This window comes from Cyprinus carpio, chromosome B15 (assembly GCF_018340385.1).
Source record: "Cyprinus carpio isolate SPL01 chromosome B15, ASM1834038v1, whole genome shotgun sequence".
Lineage (NCBI taxonomy): Eukaryota > Metazoa > Chordata > Actinopteri > Cypriniformes > Cyprinidae > Cyprinus > Cyprinus carpio.
This window is the reverse complement of record NC_056611.1, coordinates 24665786-24688045: the sequence shown is the minus strand read 5'-3', so window position 1 is coordinate 24688045 and position 22260 is coordinate 24665786. Positions and strand designations below refer to the sequence as shown.

Sequence of the window (22260 nt, the reverse complement as noted above, 5' to 3'; positions counted from 1 at the left end):
GGCTTCTCTTTCTCTTACCATCACTCTTTCTGTCACACTTCAGTGGTTTATATCATTTCCAGGACTCTATTCCCATTTTGTAGACACAAGTTCAGAACTTGACTTATGAACACACACACACACAACTTTCCCCACAAGGCCCTGTTAGGAAGTGAGCAAGCTATCAAGTTTCTCAGCTCAGGGTGCAAATCAAGCGTGGGTTGGTTTCGCACAACTGTGCAAACTCAATCCAAGTTTGTTGGTCCGGTGCGAAAATCAGAATCCCAGAGCTGATCCACGGACAGCAAACATAGTTCACATTAGACACTGACCCTCATCTCTCTCCACCAGCCAGTGATCTTCTGCTGTCCATGTGTGTGTTTCCTCTGTAGACTGCCTAATTATGCCGGTCGGGGGAACGAGATGCCTGTTGAAATCCTTGGCTGGAAGGAATAATATGCTTGAGAGATTGTTACAAAGAAATGATGGAAAAAGAGAGAGGGAGAGAGAAGGAGAAGAAATTATTTCCACTTCTTTCAGCAAATCACCTCTTTTCAGTGGGGTAAAAGGGGACTTTTACCTGCTGTGACATTACAAGTAGCAGAAACTGGAATCATATGGCCAATTAAGTGCTTTAAGTCTTAAAGGAATTTAGAGGCAGTCAGGAGTTCAGGTTACCTTGAGCATCTCACTTTGATCTAGCGCTGAGGTTAATCGTGCTGACAGGAACACGTTCAGGGCGTGAGAGCCGAAAGAAGTTTGCATTTCTGTCAACTTACATGTACCTGAAAATAAAAGGGCAGAAATACTGATATATGTAACATTACATAATAAAATTACAATTATTCATTAATAAAAATATATTTGCTTGTCTCTTTTATATATATATATATATATTAGTGCTGTCAAACAATTAATAGCGATTAATCGCATCAAAAATAAGTTTTTGTTTGTTTAATATATGTATGTGTACTGTGTGTATATATAAATACACACACATGCATGTATATATTTCAGAAAAATGTTATTTTTATATATTAAATATATTTATTACACACATATATATATATATATATATATTATGCTATATATATATATATATATATATATATAAATGTATAAATATATTTATATATAATATAAATTATGTGAATATAAACATACACATTTATATATTTTTCAAAATATATACTGTAGGTGTGTGTATTTATATATACATAATAAATATACACAGAACACACATATATTATGCAAACAAAAACTTTTATTTTGCATGCAATTAGTTGCGATTAATTGTTTGACAGCACAAATATATAATATATATATATATATATAAACTTTTATTTTGCATTGTATATATATATATATATATATATATATATATATATATATATATATATATATAATATATATATATATATATATATAATGTGCACAAAAACAAAAAAGCAAATGTGGTCCATTTTGATTTCACATTGACTTTAAATTACCGCATAGGTTGGCAGCTTGACTAGGTTTTGGAAAACATTGCATTTCAAGTTGCTATGTTTCAGCATATGTGCTTTTCCCATGTCATGTGTATATAATTTAAAGCATTGGACTAATCTAATGTATTGCTGTACAGTATCTACATGACACTGAAAGGAATGTTGTCTCGGATTAATGGAAACGCTTTAAGTGAATCATTCAGAAGGCTAACAGGGTTGACTAACATGCTTAGGCTCTGGAATATACAGTGCATTCATGTGAGCAGATAGACGTTATTGCGCACTTGAGCCGTGGTTTAGATGAATGTTCATTCTTCACTGCTCACTTGTGTCCTACATTAATATCACTTACATGCAGGAAGAGCACTTTATGTTTCAAACCCTCCTTTGTGCCTTTTTAGCTACTGTAAACAAAAGTTTTAGGTTTAATCGTTGTATGTTTGAAATAGATTAGAGGTGGTTTGTGCTGGGCAAGAGTAGAAAAATGTTTCTCTGGTGGTTTCTAATTTGTTATTCCTCTTTTCTAAATATTAGCATGAATGGTTTCCTGATAGAAATGCTGTTCATGTTTCTAATATCTCTTTTTCTTTCTCTCTTTTCATCAGTACTTCGAGATGATTTCAGACAGAACCCTGTGGACGTGATGGTGGCGGCGGGTGAGCCAGCGGTCATGGAGTGCCAGCCGCCCCGCGGGCACCCCGAACCCACCATCTCCTGGAAGAAAGATGGAGTCACTATAGACGACAGAGATGAGAGGATAACGGTAAGGATATCCAACAGTGTTTCCTGTTGAAAAGACAAGCTTTCTAGACTGGTTAGTACTGGTTTGGTGCTCATCTAGCCGGGGGAAGGGCCTTGTTTTACACTAGCTGGTTAAAGGGATAGTTCACTCAAAAATGAAAATTTAGATGAGTTTGTTTCTTCATCAGAGCAGATCAGATTAAGCATTATATCCCTTGCTTAACAATGGATCCTTTGCAGTGAATGGGTGCCATAAGAATGAGAGTCCAAACAGCTGATTAAAACATCACAATAATCCACAAGTAATGCACAAAAACTTCTTGATATATATTTTTTTACAAACATGCAGCTTTTCACTTCATAAGACATTAATTGATGGAGTGGAGTGTTTTGGATGACTTTGTGTGATGTTTTTATCACATGTCGTTTTGACGGCACCTATTGTTGAACAAGTGATGTACTATAATGCTAAATTTCTCTAAATGAGTTCAGATGAAGAAACAAACTCATCTACATCTTGGATGGTCTGAGCGTGAACCATTTAGGTCAGCTGACAGGATTTCTGGGACACTAGAAGTTTCTCTGCCTAGAACAGTAGTCCCACCACAAAATTGATGATTTAAACAAAATTACAGCTTAAATAACACTTTTTTTTGGAACACTACGTGTAAGTGCCTTATTAAAATTATGGGCTTCACATTTCAGCCTTGTTTTTGCAAATTAAACCAGATCCCTTCCTTATTTCCAATGTAGCGTTACTAACGAAGACCTGCTAATTGTTAATAAAAAGAGACACAGCAAAAAGAAATTCCCTTATTTAATGCAGGTGGATAACAGTTGCTTCTGCTGCATTTTTCAAGCAAATGAAGGCCGATTAGGGCTTCTGCTGATGAGTGTTTAAACTGCGTCACGTCCGACTCTGTCAGGGAAAATTAATGGACCCCATTCATCTGATTGGAAATGCATGTGGGAACGAAAGTTTGCCTTCGCCAGCGTTCACGAGCTGAAAACTTGCTCTCTGCTGATTTAATGCAGTCTTTAAAAAAGGGCCACCAATTAGGTTTTTCTAATTAAATGTGTGGGAAATTAAGTAACGGGATCAATCAAGCCTCTTTTGTCGTTAAAAAAGTGACTTTGATGTGCACGCCGCTGCTCGTTTTCCATGTGGTGTATTTGTGTGGAATAAAGCTAAAAGAGGTTTGGGGGGTTTGTTATTTTTAATCAAACTGTAGACAGGGTTCCTGAGAATATAAATTTTGTTCTTAACATTGGCTAAAAAGGCAAAGGATTGTGTCACACATTCCAGCGTTCGGACAATGTGTAACTAAGACGTTTTTGGAATGCGATAGGGCTGATTATGATAAAACTGAATCAAAACTAGATCAAGTTTGTTGTTGTTAGTGCTGTGTGTGTGTGTGTGTGTGTGTGTGTGTGTGGCTTATCTCCAGTCTCCATTCTACAGTTTTGTAGACAGTAAACTATTGTCATCTGACACACACACATATACACACACACACACACACACACACACAAAACAAAGCACCACAGCAACAAACACAACAATGTATATGCAAATTACACTCTTACACCTAACTACACGCGACTCAAAAAGATTCCAGCGACAAGCAATATAGCTGTCCAAACCAAACATGACACGACAACGCAACATTACAGAATCAATCAAATATCACAGCCAATCAAAAGTGTGTGTGGGTGGACTCTCTATTGAAGTGCACTGCACTCGCAACAAAATTGATAAGCCTATAATCTAGTTAATAAATATTAAACCTTTTTCACATTATTAAATGTACATACTGAGTGACTGGAATGCACTTATTGGTTCGCATTGAGTTCAGTTTAATGTATATCTTTGCTTTAATTTATCTTCAAGATATATTGTTGCTTTCAGTATAGCTATAAGGTCACAGAAAATAATATTTAAACTCACATTAGACACATTTAACTTTGAATAAAGCACATAATCAGTAGCAGATATGATCACTTTCATATAGTTTGTTTTTATGTTGTTCCAGGCACGAAGTCATGGAAATAGAATCCGTTTCACAGGTAGTTAGGACAAAAACTCTATTGACATAGAAAAGGTATCTTTTATCATGTGTTGGCGTCGGCAAAAAAGTTTCATACTGAAAGAAAAAAAAAAAAATTATATATATATATGTATATATATATATATATATATATATATATATATATATATATATATATATATATATATATATATATATATATGTATATGTATATAAAACCCAGAAATACCAGTACAACAAATACTACCTTACAATTAAATAATATATTTTACATTTTAATTTTGAAAATAATTACATTTTTAAAACAAAACCTAAGAGTGGCCATTGTGAGAATGAGAATTGGGGACTGTTTAGATGTACAAATAGTTTAAATATTTTGTTGTGTTCCTGTAAGAATCATTTGTCTTTTTTTTTTGTTTAGTGACAAAATGCATTTCACAGCAATAAACTGATATCCATTAGAACATTGGCTCAACTACAGCTCTGCGTACAGTAATGAGCATCGACATTATTCATTTGTTTTGCGTTCCACTGTTATCTCTAAATTAAAGTGCTCCAATTTGGCCATTAATTGCTTTTCAGCAGTAATTGCTGCAGTCTGCTCGAAAATTAACTGGAGCAGTGCGGCACATTGAAGCTGGCGCTCTGTATTGTTTCGCAGCGTTTTGTTCGGAGTTTGTGTGTGATTATCTAGTCTGCTGAATGACTCCACACTGAGAGCCCTGTATGAGCACTTCTGCTCAAGCAGTGCTGCCAAACCACACAAGACAAAAGGCATGCGAATAAAGCAATCCCCCAATGCTCAGATTGATCGCATCCTCAGCAGCCGCCCTGCTGTTACCCGAGTACAGAGGGAGCAAGGGAGGGTTCATTGACTCTGGACCGAGAGTAAAACGATCCTGCAGTGATGGAACTCCAAATATGTGTCTGTGTGAGCTTGGGATGTTTGGGTAGTTGGGTAGCTGCATTATGAAACCTAGCAAGCTGCCTATCTAGACAACAGTTTTTAGGTTTCATGCCTTACACCACATGTATATTTAACAGATAAAGCACAGTGCATTTCATCAGGCAGCTCACTATCTTTTGAAATGGAGCTCAAGTTTTTCCCTACGGCACATTCACACTTTTCCTTTGGTTTCAGCCTTTTTTTCACTGTATATCCTTCCAAATACACACACACACACACACTTACTCCTCCGTCTGACCCGACCTTGTCTGCTCTGCGAGTCTTGTGCCGTTTCAGCCGTTAAGCTCTCGCTCAAACAAACAGTAACATAATGACACTTCAAACCCTCTCCAACACCACGGGGTGCCTTAAATAAACTCGCCCTCCTTCCTTCCCCTCCGACCTCTCCTTTGTTTAGAGACTCTTTTCCACCATTAATATTTAGGAAAGGCGACAGGACTGAAGAATGCTTCAGAATGTGTCCGGTTTGGAGGTGCTCAGAGACGTCTCATGAGACCCGGTGAAGGATTCGTTTAGATGTTTGTTGTCCTTTAAATGTAAATGACTGTAAAAGCAATCAGATCGAATTCTCGTTTTACACCTCTGAGAGAGACTGTACACTTTAATGTCTAAGTGATAGTGTATTGATTCTTTTTTGTCCATTCCTTAGTGTCTATCTATCCATCCGTAATTTTTTTGTAATTTCTTCTTAGTTTCCATTTGCCCATCCGTCCATCGTTGCATCTGTTGTTTCTGTCAGCATCATACATCTATCCATAGTTTCTTGTGTAGTTTTTGTTAGTTTCCATCCATCCATCCATTCATTATCGTTCAGTTTTATAGTTTCTATCCATTCATCCATCCATCGTTTAATATCTATTCATCCTTTTCTTCATTAGTTTCCATTCATCCTTTTATCCATCCATCGTTTCTTTTGTAGTTTTTTGTTAGTTTCCATCCATCCATTTCTTCTTTAGTTTCTTTGTTAGTTTCCATCCATCCATCCATCCATCATCCATCCATCCATCCATCCATCCATCAATCCATCCGTTTCTTTTTTAATTTCTGTCTATTTATCCAGTTTTCTTCATTAGTTTCCATCCATCCATCATTTCTTAGTTTCTTAGTTTCTCTATATCCATCCATCATTTCTTATTTTGTTTCTTTGTGAGAGTCTGTCTATCCATCCGTTGTTTCTTCGTTAGTTTCTCTATTAGTTTTAATCATTTTCTGTAGTTTCTTTGTTAGCACCCTTTCATCCATCCATCTATCCATCCATCCATCCATCCATCCATTCCTAGTTTCAACTTTATTTTTTGTTAGTTTCAATCAATTCATTATTTTTTCTGTACTTTTTGTTAGTTTCTACCTGTCATCCCATCTATCCATCTATTGTTCGTTTAATTTTGGTCTGTTCATCATTTTTTCCCTCCATCCGTCCATTCATCCATCGTTTCCTCTTTAGTTTCCTTGTTAGTTTCGATCTCTCTCTCTGTCCATTCATCATTTCTTTATTAATTTCTGTCTATCCATCCATTTTTCTTCATTACTTTCTTTATTAGTTTCTTTGTTAGTTTCCATCATTTCTTAGTTTCTTAATTAGTTTGTCTATCCATCCATCCATTCATCTGTTTCTTCTTTAGTTTCTTTGTCAGTTTCTGTCTATCCATCCATTGTTTCTTTGTTTTTGTCATTCTTTCTACAGTTTTATCTCTTTGTCCATTTATTGTGAATTTCCAGATGTAATATCCCATTTTAGTGCAGACTTGAAGACTGTTTGTGGCATTTGTGCACATGACCTCATAAGTGTAATATCTGCATCTAATTTGTAAATTATGTGATATACAGCGAATGCCTCTGGTCTTTATCACTGAGACTCTGTTTACACATTCCACATGTTAACCACAGTCAGATCCAACCGCTGGACTCAACACTGACCGCAGTGTATGCTAATCAATGAGACATGACATGATCTGCCATAAAGTGAACCCACATGTTGACCTGTGTAAGTGCAGGCAGGTAGGGGGCCGCAGGAGAGCTGCCACATTCTGCTCCCCATCATTGACTCTCGCCGTGTGGTCCCCTGATGCAGGGGTCTGTATGTATGTATTTATTTATATATGCCGTTCAAAGGTTTGTTTTTAGTAAGATGTTTTGGTGTGTGTGTGTGTGTGTGTGTGTGTGTGTGTGTGTGTGTGTGTGTGTGTGTGTGTGTGTGTGTGTGTGTGTGTGTGTGTGTGTGTGATTTTGATCCGCTCAGGTGAATAGGACTCCCAGCTGCCCTTACATTTGCCTGAGAAGAAAAAAACGGCCTCTTTGGCCTGAAATCAGATGCCTGGGAAAATATAAGCTCAGCTGAAATGCCACTACACAAATTATGTATATATATATATATATATATATATATATATATATATATATATATATATATATATATATGTAGATAGATAGATAGATAGATAGATAGATAGATAGAGTAAAGGTTTTGACATATTTATGACTTCTCATATTTTCTTTCTGACAGATACGAGGAGGAAAACTGATGATCACCAACACCAGAAAAACGGATGCGGGAAAGTACGTGTGCGTGGGAACCAACATGATGGGGGAACGAGAGAGTGAGATCGCAGAGTTGACCGTTCTCGGTACGTTTTTGATATGTTTTTGCTTTATTTATGTATTTCAATATATGTCATGTCTGTTTCTCAGATAATTCGGCACATGATCTGCCTTCTTCATGATGCACATATGTTTATATAATCAGGTTCCCACACAAACCTCTGGCGCATTCGATTGTGGAAACGCATGCAGATGGATTTACTTAAACACACACGCACACACACACACACACACACACACATTGTATGAAGTGTTTGTTTATGGGCAGAGCAGGAGAGAGTCCAGATGTTTAGAGTTTGTGTGCTTAGCTGTAGGAAGACTCCAGCGTGTCATTGACCCTGTTTAGGAGACATGGACCCATTATCCTCAGTTTGCCGTGAAACAAATACCAGCTTACACTTCACACACTCCTTCATTCAAACATGCACACAAAAATATACATTCATCCGTCATCCAACACCTTAACATATCAGTTTACACTACCCAACATCAGAGCTGTGACCTTTGACCTTCTCTCCTTAATCCCTGCAACACAGTCGTCCTCTTCTCCATCACTGTTAACCTCATTATTCAATGTCTGCTGGCATATTTACACATTGCAGGAGAAAATCACCAGCCATATTATGTCAAGTCAAGTTTACTGTCAGTATATTCTCAGTATAGACCAAGTGTAAGAAATGTAATTCCTCCAAAAACACTTCCAGAAATCTCAGCAGATTTCATTTAAAGTGTAATTTTTTTGTGGCAATAGAATCACAAAACACAAGGCTGAAAAATAAGGACAAGCCATTGGTTGAGCCATTGTTGATATGTTAATACATTTTCGGAGATAGCAACCTGTGAGTTACAGACCTACAGTAGAATCTGTATTAAAGTGAGATGGAAGAAACTATATAAAAAAATTACTCCCCTTTAAAATACTAATTTCTCATTTAATTCTGCTAATTTTCATAAATGAATGACTCAATTATATATATATTTGTACTTTTTGAACTTAAACATATTTATTTCAAACAGCTGCCAAGGCAAAATTTGTCACTTTAAATCATTTATTTATATTTTTGAGTTCTTAGTGTTTATTTATTTATTTTTTTAATTATTAAACATTATTTAAATAATTAAATGATTTTTAATAGTTTTAGCTAACAATAACACTGATAGCAGTAGTAGCTAGCCCACATTATATGCTAAGTAATATAAATGGAAAGTGTAATAAACACAACATGGACTAAAAAAATCAATGGGTACATTACAAGTGATCGATAAACATGAATTAACTGCTGTGATACAGTAAATGTGCCTTTAAGGAATTGTAGTGCTGTTTCCTCATATCAGTGGGTTAGACCATCTTAATCTGAACAGATTCTATCATATCCTAACATCAAAGTTATATAATCTTAATAAATAAATCAGAGAGGAAGCTTTCTTTAGGATTAGCTGCATGAACGTTGAGGCTAAAACAACAAGTCAGAGTTGAAGCTGAAGCAGAAACCATAGGCATGCTGTTTGTTTGAGGAACTCTACTAAAAGTAGCTGTTATGAAGAAGAAAGATGAGAACAAGTAAAAATAGATGGATAGATATAGTTCACTGATAGTTCATAAGTAGCCAATCAGATCAGAGAAGGGAATATCTTGTAGGGAAAACTGGGAAATGTGTGTTACATAATAAGCTGTGTGTTTGTGTGCAGAGAGGCCCAGTTTTTTGCGAAAGCCGAGCAGTCAGTCTGTTCTGGTGGACCAGAGTGTGGAGTTCAGATGTGAAGCTCAAGGAGACCCCGTGCCCACCATCCGCTGGAGGAAAGAGGACGGAGATCTTCCCAAGGGAAGGTATGAGTGAGAAAACTTCTGCTTATAGTTTATATTAAGAAGAATAAAATGGGAGTGGGAAATGCCCAGAAAGAACTAATCTTGTTTGTGTATCATCATCTTCTCAGGCATGAGATCTGGGAGGACCACACGCTCAAACTGAAGAGACTGACCTCAGGAGACGCCGGAACTTACACCTGTCAGGCGGAGAACATGATGGGGAAGACGGAGGCCAGCGCCACCCTCACCGTCCACGGTAAGAACACACAAACACACGCTGTCACTCATCTCACGCTGCTTGACAAACTGCTGTGATCCTGCAGCCACTCATCTATCATTTGAAGTAACGAATACCCTCTGTGGGCGGGAGATTGTGAGTGTGCTTTGACCAGCTTATTCACAGCTGTTAGTTTTCAGACAAACGTCTTCTGCTTTGACAGCTTGTCAGGTAGCTTTGTCCGACTGGATGCTGCATCATTTTGAATATTCCTTACCATTTTTTTCTTAGCTGTTGAAAAATCTTTTTTTTTTTTTTTTTTTTTTTTTCTGTGTCCTGTGAGTGAAACAGGATTTTTTCTGTCATTTTTCTGAAGCATCATTTCCACCACATCTCAAATGATTTGTTGTGTTTGATAACACCCTGTTGTGGAAATGACACTTGTGATATCTTCATCTTTCTTAGGTTTTTGGAAACTCGATTGGAAATAATTCAGTTGATGTCACTAATCGCAATTCATATTTTATCTCAAGCTTGCTCTTCACTTTTGTTTTCTTAGTAACCAAGTATTTTCAAATATAATAATATAATTAAAAAAAAAAGTTTGTTGAGTTGGAAATGATACTACAACTCAGATAGTTATAATTTGTGGAATAATAGATTTTTTATTTACAATAAGTATATGAATATTGAATTGGTTTGTTTACTTTGCTCTTGTTTATAATAGCATAGTTTTTAAAATAATGATAATAATAATAATTTATTTAACAAAAAGAAAAATCTGAAATATTTAGTTATAATAATTGTTTTTATTTATTTTATATTTGCAATTATTTATAATTTAGTCATAATTTATGTTTTTTTAAATAATTAGTTAATAAAAAAGTGGTTTAGTTGTAGAAACACCCATTTTCACTATAAGGGTGCTTTCATACCTGGCCCATTGTTTCGGAACCTGGCTAGTTTCCCCCCTTAGCTCGGTTCGTTTGGGCATATGTAAACGCGGCAATCTCGCACATATCCACGCCAAAACAATCGGTCCGAGAACTGAACGAGGTGGTCTCAGCTCGATTGAAAACGAACTCTGCAGTGGTTCGGTTGTAGTGAGAATGCAATCAGATCCAACAGACCACCGAACCCGGCTATATATCACAATGTATAAGTTCCGTATAAGAATAAGTTCCATGAAAAACAGTAGACAATGTCTGTGGGTGAGCACATCTTCGCCATTCAAAGCGCACCTTTTCATTTTATAATGCCGTATTTATATTGCTCTTCATAGTAGAGCAATTTAACAATGTTTTCCCCACGAATTCTATATATATATATATATATATATATATAAACATCAATAAGCCCTTAAAGCTGTTGTAGTTCCATCAAAGCTGGTTGCATCCTGACGGTTGACAGCTATGAGCGGAATTCTGGAAAAAAAAAAACGTGGGACTTTGACCAATGAGAGGACAGTTTACTCGCATGTGAATTTTGGTCCATTTAGAAACTTTGCCATGTGAAAGCGAACCGTACCAAGAATAAAAAGAACATTGTAATAATTTTAATCCTTGTTTTGGAACAAGCAATCGATCTACAGGTGTGAAAGCACCCTAAGTCCCCTTGAGTGAATTTCACACTCTTGAAGGCTCAACTCTTTAGAGAACAATGTGCACATTGTGTCGTGACACCCCTGAGCAGTTTCCTCCTTCTCCTCCTCTCTCATTCCCTGCTTCGCTTATTGCTTTTACTGGTTTTTACTGCTTACAGAAATTGCTGAATTATTATTTTACGTGTGTGTTTAGTGGGCCAGCAACATTGGAACCAGACTTCTAAACACGTCTGCTTCAATAATCAGTCTGTCCAGTGAAGGGGCTTATTACTAAACTTGTCTTTGGCACAGCATTGCTTTTCAGATGCCAAGAAATGAGATTCCTCAACCATTCAAAATGATGAGTTTTATTAGAGCATGTCTTTTGTGTGACTAGAGTTTTGAGAGAGTTACATGGGCTGTGTTTCAAAACCTTGTGATCTTCCTACTTTTGGGTTTCGTAGATGCATTTGAAGAGTCAAACGATTCCTCAAATGATTCATTCAGTTCCAAGATTTTAAAAGCTGTCTAGGTGTGCAGCTCACACAGTCAAATGCACATAAACACACATAATCTCTGAGATAATTCATTCAGAACAAGAGTCTGTTCTCTGTTAAAAAGCCATGGAAAGATAATGTTGGATACAAATGAGGCCTCTCTCAGCTGGTGATTTAGTCATTAGTACTGATGTATTTGAGGAAAGTGCTAGAATGCCATGCGAGTCCCAGGAGTAGCTCCGTTAATGGGCCTTGGAAACCAAGTAGAGTGGGAGCTGCTACCACTGCCAAAAGAGCAAACGGCCCGTCCAAGTCAACTTCTCTTTACCCAGCTGTTCTCAAATATACCACTCACCCTTCATTTGTGTCCATCTCATAGGATCGACTCCAAATGGCCCGAGTTATTGCATTTAAAATTAAATTCGACCTATTTACTGAGCTTGCTTAACAAATGTTCTCGGTTTATTGTGCACAATTCATAAGTGGTTTCTTTGCATAATCCTACTTTATTCCAACTAAATAGTAGGTTTAATTTGGAAATATGTCACTTTACAGATGCTTTGTGAATGCCATTTCATGTCGTTTTCAACTTTTTAAAACTGTGTACTGTGTAGAGTGAGGATTTTTACACGAATTATGCAAAATTGCTGCTGAAATGTTAAGCATTTGTATTGTTTAATTTCCATGCATCACACTTTTTAAATAAAGGTGCCACAGAAGAACCACCTTTGGTTCCCTTTCAATCAGCAGTTCTTAAAACAACAGTTTTTGTCTTAGTGTAAAGAACATGATGATAATTTAAGTAATCTTTTTTTATTATATTGTTTATTTTGTGCAGTGGAAAGCTTCAATGAATTTTAAAGGTTCTTCATGGAACCATCAATGCCAATAAAGAACATTTTTAAATAGTTTTAAAAAAAATAATAATTTTATTAATTAAAAAATAAAATAATAAAACTATTTGAAAATATTCAAATAATTGTTTGCCAATATTCAGACATTTTTGCTAAATGACATGCTGTAGCTTTTAAAGGGCCAGACCCCAGCTTACATTGTCCACCTAATAAAATCTTTGGCCAGACGGGAAGAACAAAACCTCCATTCATACCTCATGACTGATAGAATTGTTTCTTTGTGTGGTTTCTGCCATATATTTCAGCACATGATATATTTACAACGTGTGTGTGTGCTCGCCACACCTTATGTTTTGTGTATGTTTTTGTGTTTTATTCTCATAAATACATCACTGCACTGATTTTGTTCTGTAAGCATATCCTGTCATTTTTGCTTCATGTTGTGTGCGGTTTATTTGCACATCTATCACATCTGTGTTTTATCGTGCTTCTATTTTTTTCTTTCCTCTTTCAGTTGTGTCTGGTAAGTTGCAAATGTCACCCGTCATCATTTATGCTGCATTGACAGCAACAGGAAGTTGTCAGAACCACCATCCATCCACCTTCCATCCTCCCACCAATCAGCACGCTTGTCTGGGTTGTCACCGGCAACAGTGACAGCACAGCAGGCCTGGGTAAAACTAATGCTCGTTCGGAGTGTACAAGGTAATGTCAAAATTGCCTCATTTTATTCTCACTTAGTTGAAAATTCTTCCTTTGTTCCTCCGGACGCATTACGGCAGTGTGTGATTTGACAGGTTTAAGATTGGTTTAGTGTTGCGGTGAATGTGGCGCTCGCCGTCGTAGGGGGTCATACTTTGTGTCACATATTATGAACATATTCATCCGTATTACAAGCTGAAATGGCTCCATGCTGTTACGGACGCTGAAGTCGAGTTTGCGTCGGAAATCACGAGACAGAGTTTGTTATTAAGATGCATGAAAAACCTGCATCCCACATGACGCCGGTGCCATTAAAGAGTGTCAGCACGGGACAGATGGGCCAAATTTATCCCCCATCTCCATGTATATTTTATTGCTTTGTGCCCTTGCCCATGCAAATGAAGCAGACGTGGCAGTCATGCCGTTTTTATATTGCGTCTACATCTGTTTTTATGTTTCGGCATACCTGCACATCCGTCCATTAAACAGCAGTATGACTCTTCTTTTATGGCCTAACGTTAATGTGATGCTGAAGGGTTGAGCTCTGTCAGTCTCCAGTGTATTTATTGTACAAGCAAGAAATTCAGCTGATGTCAAAGACCCCCTGAAATCAAAATGAGAGACTTGCTTGTAGAGGCTGAAATGCACTTATAAAATTCAGTCTTTCTCTTCTAGGACCAAAAATATGAATGACTCCAGTGATCTATAAAAAATAAATAAAAAAAGAATATCACGGCTGAATTTATGACGTAAACTAAAGATTATTGACCCAACTTCCTGTTTTAATAAAAACTAATTTAAGAGGAAATAACAATTTGCTCATCGTCATTTCATAGCATTGTGTAAAGAAATGTTAAGATAGAAATGTTGACATAGACGTAGATAGAAAATTATTTTGACAAAATTGTGTAGTGTAATGCACTTACACTGGATGTTTAAAAATATTGTACTATATTCAAAAATTTAAATATTTATATATTCACTACTGTTTTTTTTAAAGAAATGAATACTTTTATTCATCAAGGATGCATTAAATTGATTTAAAAAAAAACTGTAAAGACATTGATGGTGCTACAAAAGATTTCTATTTCAAATAAATGCTGTTCTTTTGACTTTTCTGTTTGTCAACGAATTCTAGAAAAAAAATTTAAATCTATCAGTTTTTCCACAAAAATATTGTTAATAATTCTTGAGCACCAAATCAGCATGTTAGAGTGATTTCTGTAGGATCATGTGACACTGAAGACTGGAGTAATGATGCTGAAAATTCAGCATTGCGTCACAGGAATAAATTACATTTTAAAATATTTTAAAATAGAAAGCAGGTACTAGGTACCAGGAGTTAGAAAGATCATTTAATGAAAATAAATGCAGCACATCTGCTGTTAAACCATCAACTCCATAGACTTTCACTGTAAGTGCATTAATGTAGATGTGTTTTTGTTGTTTACATACTAAGAGTCAAAATGAATTGATCTTTGGTAATTGATTTGTTTAACTCATATTCCTGCAGTTCCTCCTGTGTTCGTGGTGCGACCCAGGAATCAAGTGGTCGGGATGGGCCGCACCGTGACCTTTCAATGCGAAGCCACAGGAAGTCCTCAGCCTGCCATATTTTGGCAGAAAGAAGGCAGTCAGGTGAGAATGTTTGTGTTTTTTCACTTGTAGTATGAAGATGCATTTCCTGAGCGCACTTTTACAGTAACATATAAAATGCACGGCACTCTTCCCCATTAAAGTCAGTCAGATTTATGAGGTTGGTAGTTTTATAAGGCCATCTGCACATTTACACAAATCTAATGGGCTCTGTAACACTCCACACCTCTAACACACCTCAAGTCATCTTGGTTTGATCAATATCACTCATCACACACTCACAAATTCAGGCACACCGTGCCAATAGTTAGTGCGAACGTGCAAGTCCTGACAGGATGTTTATTTCTCACACACTGAATATTCTTGCAGTAATTAGTGTTTATGTTTTTATATTTTTGTTATCAAATTCTACCTCTATTCATAGATCTTTTTCCTCTTTCCCATCTCCAGAACCTTCTGTTCTCCTCTCAACCTCCTCCTCCCTCCAGTCGATTCTCTGTCTCTCAGACAGGCGATCTGACCATCACAGCGGTGGAGCGTTCGGATGGAGGCTACTACAGCTGTCAGGCTCTGAACATCGCTGGCAGTGTGATCACCAAAGCCCTGCTGGAGGTTACAGACGGTGAGATGGACGCACTCAACACAGATGAAGCCTTAGTGAGAGCAAAAGTGCTTATATACATGCCTTTTTACTACAAAGTTTAGGGGAAGTTACTCCCAAAAAGTTTAGTTTAATTTAATTTAATTTAATTTAATTTAATTTAATTTAATTTAATTTAATTTAATTTAATTTAATTTAATTTAATTTAATTTAATTTAATTTAATTTAATTTAATTATTTAATTTAAATAATTGTTTGCAGTATACTGTATTAATTGTTCCGTTTGGCACTGTAAATGACTTACTCATTATATTACTTATGGATTTATTTGTAAAACACATATGAACCTTTTCTAGATAGGCATTATAAAGATAAACGTTGAAGTTTCTATTGTTACTTTGATTTATGGCTATTAGTTTCATGTAGCCATGTCAAATGTTTTGACAATACAGCACAATACAGCTCAGAGGCGTTTTTCAGCAAGGATGCAATTAATTTAACTTAATCACATTTTGCTATTGTAATGTTCTTTTTTGTAAATATCATAAATAATGTAAGTGATGTAGTCAGTCAGTACTGAACTGAGTAACTGATTTGTTAACCGAAAGAGTCTGACTCTGAGTCTGATTCTTAAAAAAAATCGGTTCATAAGAGTCATTTGTGGGCTAAATAGACATTAAAGCTCGTGCTGTTCATTTTTGCATGCAACACGCACTGTATAAAGGCAAAACATTGTTAAATATTTGTGTCTGGACATAAAACTTAGATTTACAATTCATATTCAATGCAAATAACAATATTTTATAGAAAATACACACATTACTCCAACACTGATTACTCGGTATGTTCAAATAGTCAATAAGACACTTCAACTAAATAGTGACAGTTTGGCAGTTCTCTCTCATCCAGCATAATCTCCTGTGAGTGCCGTCCTTAAACAAAAAACACCAAAGCACGACAAAGAGAGTGAATGTGAGGTAAAGAAAGAATAATAACAGTTATTTTAGCACCAATCTGCTCTCTGGCCTCGCTCTCACTGCGGGCATGGAGCGTAATTACAGGTCACCACCATGATGATTCAGCGGCGACGCGAGGACACAAGCGTGCCTGAGCGAATGTGTCATGTGATACATAATTCATCCTTTTGATGGCCCTTACAAAAGTGTTGTAGGGCTTTGAAAACGTGCTGTAGTGGCGGTTATGCAAATTGCAGCCGTATAAATAGCAGTAATGCTTCTATCGGGGTCGAACACAATCAGATGGACGGAAACATCGCAGCTTTTACTACGATCAGACTGGTCAGGTCCGCTGTGAGAGCGGCGGGGGGCGATTGTGTTTGGGTGTGTTTTAGTGTGTGTGAGGGAGGTTTAGTGCTGCCGGTATTAATTGCTCGTCTCTAGATTGGCTTCACTCTGCTACTGCTGGTGACTGATTAGAAAATTGCTTCCAGTTGAAAAAATTGGATTCCATCTCTATTTCTCTCTCTCTCGTTCTTAAAACATGTACTCAGCTCGTTTGCTGCCAGGCATTCCTCTCTCACGTGCTCTTTTTCCTTGGTTACATTTATTTTTATTTGCGTTCTTCGTTTTCTTTACCTCTGACCGTACACGCGCTCGCTTCTGTGGCTCTTAGAAAATGTGGAAGGATGTATTTTGGATTTTGGTTTGGAGTACTGTAGAGTTTTATTATAGTTATTATAATGATATTAGTAGGTCTGGGACAGCTTTAAGACTCTGTGTCCTCTTTGTCTCATCCTGTCTTTCGGTCTCTTACTTTTAGTTTAATGCATTTTAGTGGTGTTATAGATCATTTAGATTCATATCGCCAACTATTTTGCAGCTTAGCCGAATGCATGCATTTTATTTTATTTTATCTTATTTTATTTTACTTTATACATATATTTATTTTGCAGACGCTAAGTGATTGCAGATGCTAATGCTAACAAAGCAAATTCATCTTAAAGCGATCCATTTTATTTATTTAATTATTTATTTATTTTTATTTTGTTTTATTTTAAAAATAAAACAAAAACAAAAAAGGAACGGGGGGAGAAAAATTATGTTCATATTTTTGAATTATTATGAGGACTAAAACAAGGCAATCACTGATCTTACATCTACATTTAGTCATTTAGAAGACGCTTTTATCCAAATCGACTTACAAATGAGGAAAATAGAAGCAATCAAAATCAACTAAAGAGCAAAAATATGTAACAGCTGTGATAAGTCTCCTATGCTCCTATACTAAAGCGATTGGTTTCTCTCTCACAGTGATCTCAGACAGACCTCCACCCGTCGTCCGCCAGGGTCCCACCAACCAGACCGTGGCTGTGGACGGGACGGTGGTCCTGGGATGCCAAGCCACCGGCACGCCGACTCCCACCATCCTGTGGAGGAAAGACGGGGTCCTGGTGTCCACCCACGACTCTCGCCTCAAACAGCTGGACACAGGAGCCCTGCAGATCCGTTACGCCAAGGTACGGTGGCTCTGAGGGGTCACAACCACATCAAAGCCTGACATATTTATCATGCAGATAAATGTACAGTACCAGGGGACGTGACTCCGGTTCATGGGAACCTTTTCCTTTGGTGGATTTATAGCTTTGAAACTCCTCTCTGACCCTCATGATGCATTAAAACGCTCACGTATGGAGGTTTGAGTATGTGCTCGTTTGCTGCACCAAACCAACTTGTTCTCGTAAAGTACTGTTTCCCTTGTTCGGTTTTCCTTAGTAACAGATTTTTATGGAATTTTCCATTCCAAACACACCACACAGAACAACTATTTACAGGGAATCTTGAGCAGTTTTGTGCTGTGCCACTCGTCTCAGACCCAGCGCCTCGCATTTTTATTAATATTTTATTCATGGAGGTTTCTGAATGCGGCAGGGTGGTTTATTGGATGCGGTTAGCTGCTGTTGGCAGATCTTTTTTTTGAGCCGTTAGCTGTTTTATTCCCAGATATCTGAGACAGCACAGCAGAATTGTCTGACAGAATCAAAAATCACAGCTCCCTTTATAAAAATATTGTGTTGTGAATTCTTTTCGCACACGTTTGGGTAACATTTCCACAGATTTACCACATACTAGTTGTTTGCGAGGGCATACATTTAATTAGAAAATAATAAAATGATACCATGATAAAAAATGTGACTTATAATTGGCGTGCTTTGTTTAATATATGATTTTATTAACATTATTAACTTTATTAGTTCATTAATGAGACTGGGTACTGAAAATTATTTCATTACTTTAAGAGCCATAATTTAATTTTATTTAAAAAGGAAAATAGATGTCATTTTTGTCAGATGTGACTTTTTTTTTACCATATTGACAATTTTTTTGTTTTATTTAAGTATAAAATTCACACATTTTGTCAGATATGTCTGAAAACACAATTTAATATGTCACTAATATTTCAGATAATATCATATCTCAAAACTAGACTAAAATACCATATTTTTTATGCAGTATATATATAAAGGGAAAATAACTTTTTTAGCCTTTTGGCTTTTTTATTTTATTTATTTACATTTTTTAAACATAACATTTAAGAGTTCTCTAAAAACATAATAGCTCATTAATTTCATATGTTATCATATCACATCATCTGGAATTTTGTATCTCAATGTAGTTTATCTTGTTTTAAGGATGTTTTTATTGGACAAAAATACACATTTTTGCAGTACCTCACTGTAAATAAGTTAATAATAATAATAATAATAATAATAATAATAATAATAATAATAATAATAATAATAATACAGTTCCAAAGTATTGATACAATATTGCTATACTGATATATGATCATACATCCTTACTGATTTAAATTTGCTAATGATTGCAAAACAGTCCTAATGTCTTGTTTATACATGCATCTTTGAAGGTTTGTGCTTTTGTTGGTGTGTGAGTGGTGTGTGTTGTACAGCATCAGACAGGCTTTCCTTTGATCCCTCACTACAGCACAACATCATCATCTCACACACAGACGGCCAGTGTTCAGAGAGCTGTCAGTCAGCCTGCAGGTTTTGATGTGTGAACACACACTCCTGCTGTCACCCCCCATCAGCTGCGGGGGGAGGGGAGTGTTTCCTGTCACCGCGCACACACACACACACACACACGCGAGAGCGAGCGCACGGGTTCCCCCTGCACAGGGGTCAAAGGTCCCCGCAGTGTGGGCTGTCAGAATACGACTTTAATTAATGTAGATGTCTCACTTGAGAACGTCTCGCTTCTTTTAAAGAATAGAGGAGAGATAAAGCGAAATGGGGAGATGTGTCTCTATCTGTTGAGCTTCGGGCGGTCCGCAGTAATGAACATGTCATTAAGCGAACACATGCACACCAGTAGCCCCAGATAGACTGTCTATTTCTGGTGACTTTCATACATCCTCCATAAATTGACTGACAGATCGGCTGACGTGTTTTTTTCTTTAAGATATTAGCATACACCAACACTACATCATACAGTCACTTTTATTGTCATTCTGTGTTAAGAAAGGACTGTCTAGGAACATATATGTAAATGTTCTTATTTGTCTGTTAGTCTTTTTTTGTTTCATTGATTCATTCATTTATTTAGATTTCCTAATGAGTTCTCTAATTAATTGCAGGTTTGGGAAAACTACTATTTTATTTCATTGTTTTATTTATTTATTTTTAATCATCATTTTGTCCTCCAATTAACTACAGGTTTAGGAAACTTATATTTTATTTTTTATTTTAAGGAATTTTATATATTTGTTTGTTTTTAATAATCATTTTTATGGTAAGTCCTCCAAATAACTTACTATTTTTATTTTGTTTTGTTTGCAAATGCTAGTGGTGCAGACATTCCATGTCACCTTTACATATTATATTTGTATAGATCTGATCATCTATGAAAGCAGATTAATTCATACATTCCAAATAGTACACATTGGAAGAATATCTGCTCAATGTAGTTTTATCAATGTATTACATACTGTACGAGCAGACAAAAAAAAAAGTTTTCAGTATGAAAGCAATACTCTGAATAGATGTCTTGACGATGTAGACTGTGTAATTGGGTGTGAAATGACACTATAGTGTCAAACTAGGAGTTATTTTTGGAGCTGAATGTAGGAAAATCATTATTAATGTATATGCATATGTGTATATTTGCTTTAATAGAGGGATTTTTTTTCTTGATTTGCTGGGAGACACTGGCATGTACACCTGCACCGCGTCCACCCCCAGCGGAGAGGCGTCTTGGAAGGCTTACCTGGAGGTGCAAGGTACAACAGAGAGTAAAACAGTTAATGCAAGATAACAGACAATAGAGTGAGAGGTGCTGAGAAACGGGCGTCAGGAAATTAAGTGTAAAATTGAGTTTGAAATTAAACCTTTGTCTGCCTGTAATTGGTTTTCATTGTTTCTTGAAACAAATTTGAGCCGCTGCACTGAAAAAAGAAAAAAAAAAAAACATTTTGTTTCTCAATATTTTTCTCTTCTTTTCCAACATAAATAACTGGACGTCCTTAAAGCAAGATTTACATGCTAATGGGGTGAGAAAAATAAACACAGTTGAGAAGGGAAACCAAGTCTATTTACCCTAATGGCAATTTTTTTTCTTCCTTTTTTAATTATAAAACTCACAAAACTTTGTTTGATTTCTCTAAAAACAAGACTTGATATCCATTTAATATTTCATATAATGTCTGATTCTGCATATGGTCTTGCATATAGACCTAGTTTTAAGAATCTTTAGATATTTATTTAATTTTTAATTTTAAGGCTATTTAGAACAGAAAGCAAGACAAAAATACATTTTTTAAAGCCAGTTTTTGGTTGTAATCATTGCACAGGATGATATGCTCATGTGGGTTTATGGTTTCAGAGTTTGGTGCTCCGGTTCAGCCGGGCCGACCCACAGATCCCAACCTCATCCCCAGCGCCCCCTTCAAACCAGAAGTCACGGACGTCAGCCGCACCTCTGTGTCTCTGTCCTGGAAGCCCAACCTGAATGCTGGAGCCACGCCCACCTCTTACGTCATAGAGGCCTTCAGGTGACATCATCAGTTTTGACTATACTTATCTATCATTGGTCGGTTTGGTTGTACGAGCGTGTGCTTTATAAACATTTGTGAATATCCTTATAAGCAAATGGTGGTTCTGTAAACACCCAGTCCATTTGCTGCAGCATGTCATAAATAATCATACCCACGTCTGTGCTTTCCTGAAAGCCCTGAGTTTGCGGTAATGTTTGTAGTTGCGATATTTCGCTACAAAGTTTGGGCGCAGGGTAAACTGACATTTGATTTGTGTGGTGTGGACGACAGCCATGCGGCGGGCAGTAGCTGGCAGACGCTCGCGGATCACGTGAAGACAGAGAGCTTCGTTCTGAAGGGTCTGAAGCCCAGCGGCGTCTACCTGTTCCTGGTGAGAGCGGCTAATGCGTACGGCCTGAGTGACCCGAGCCCCATCAGCGACGCTGTCAAAACACAAGGTCAGTTCACCTTTGACCTCCCAGACCAGCGTCCTTTCACGTGTTTTAAATATTGCACTCGTGAGAGTTATGAAATTTATCACTGTTCTGGGGTATTTGATGTTCATATATGCTTGT

The 22260-nt window shown here is 36.7% G+C and overlaps 1 protein-coding gene across 9 annotated transcripts in view; it reads left to right on the top strand.

The window, feature by feature from the left end:
* The window catches only part of LOC109102016 (roundabout homolog 1-like), a 171065-nt gene that overhangs the window by 113854 nt on the left and 34951 nt on the right, over positions 1-22260 (top strand). For 7 of the 9 annotated variants that reach the window (XM_042739956.1, XM_042739960.1, XM_042739959.1 and 4 more), the window contains 11 exons: positions 2072-2229; positions 7726-7846; positions 9510-9648; positions 9756-9883; positions 13292-13300; positions 14993-15117; positions 15526-15697; positions 17947-18152; positions 20851-20932; positions 21535-21703; positions 21977-22143. In XM_042739956.1, coding sequence (XP_042595890.1) covers positions 2072-2229; positions 7726-7846; positions 9510-9648; positions 9756-9883; positions 13292-13300; positions 14993-15117; positions 15526-15697; positions 17947-18152; positions 20851-20932; positions 21535-21703; positions 21977-22143 — 1476 coding nt within the window. The remainder of the gene's footprint in view (positions 1-2071; positions 2230-7725; positions 7847-9509; positions 9649-9755; positions 9884-13291; positions 13301-14992; positions 15118-15525; positions 15698-17946; positions 18153-20850; positions 20933-21534; positions 21704-21976; positions 22144-22260) is intronic. The other 2 variants (XM_042739957.1, XM_042739964.1) reach the window with 1 other exon arrangement.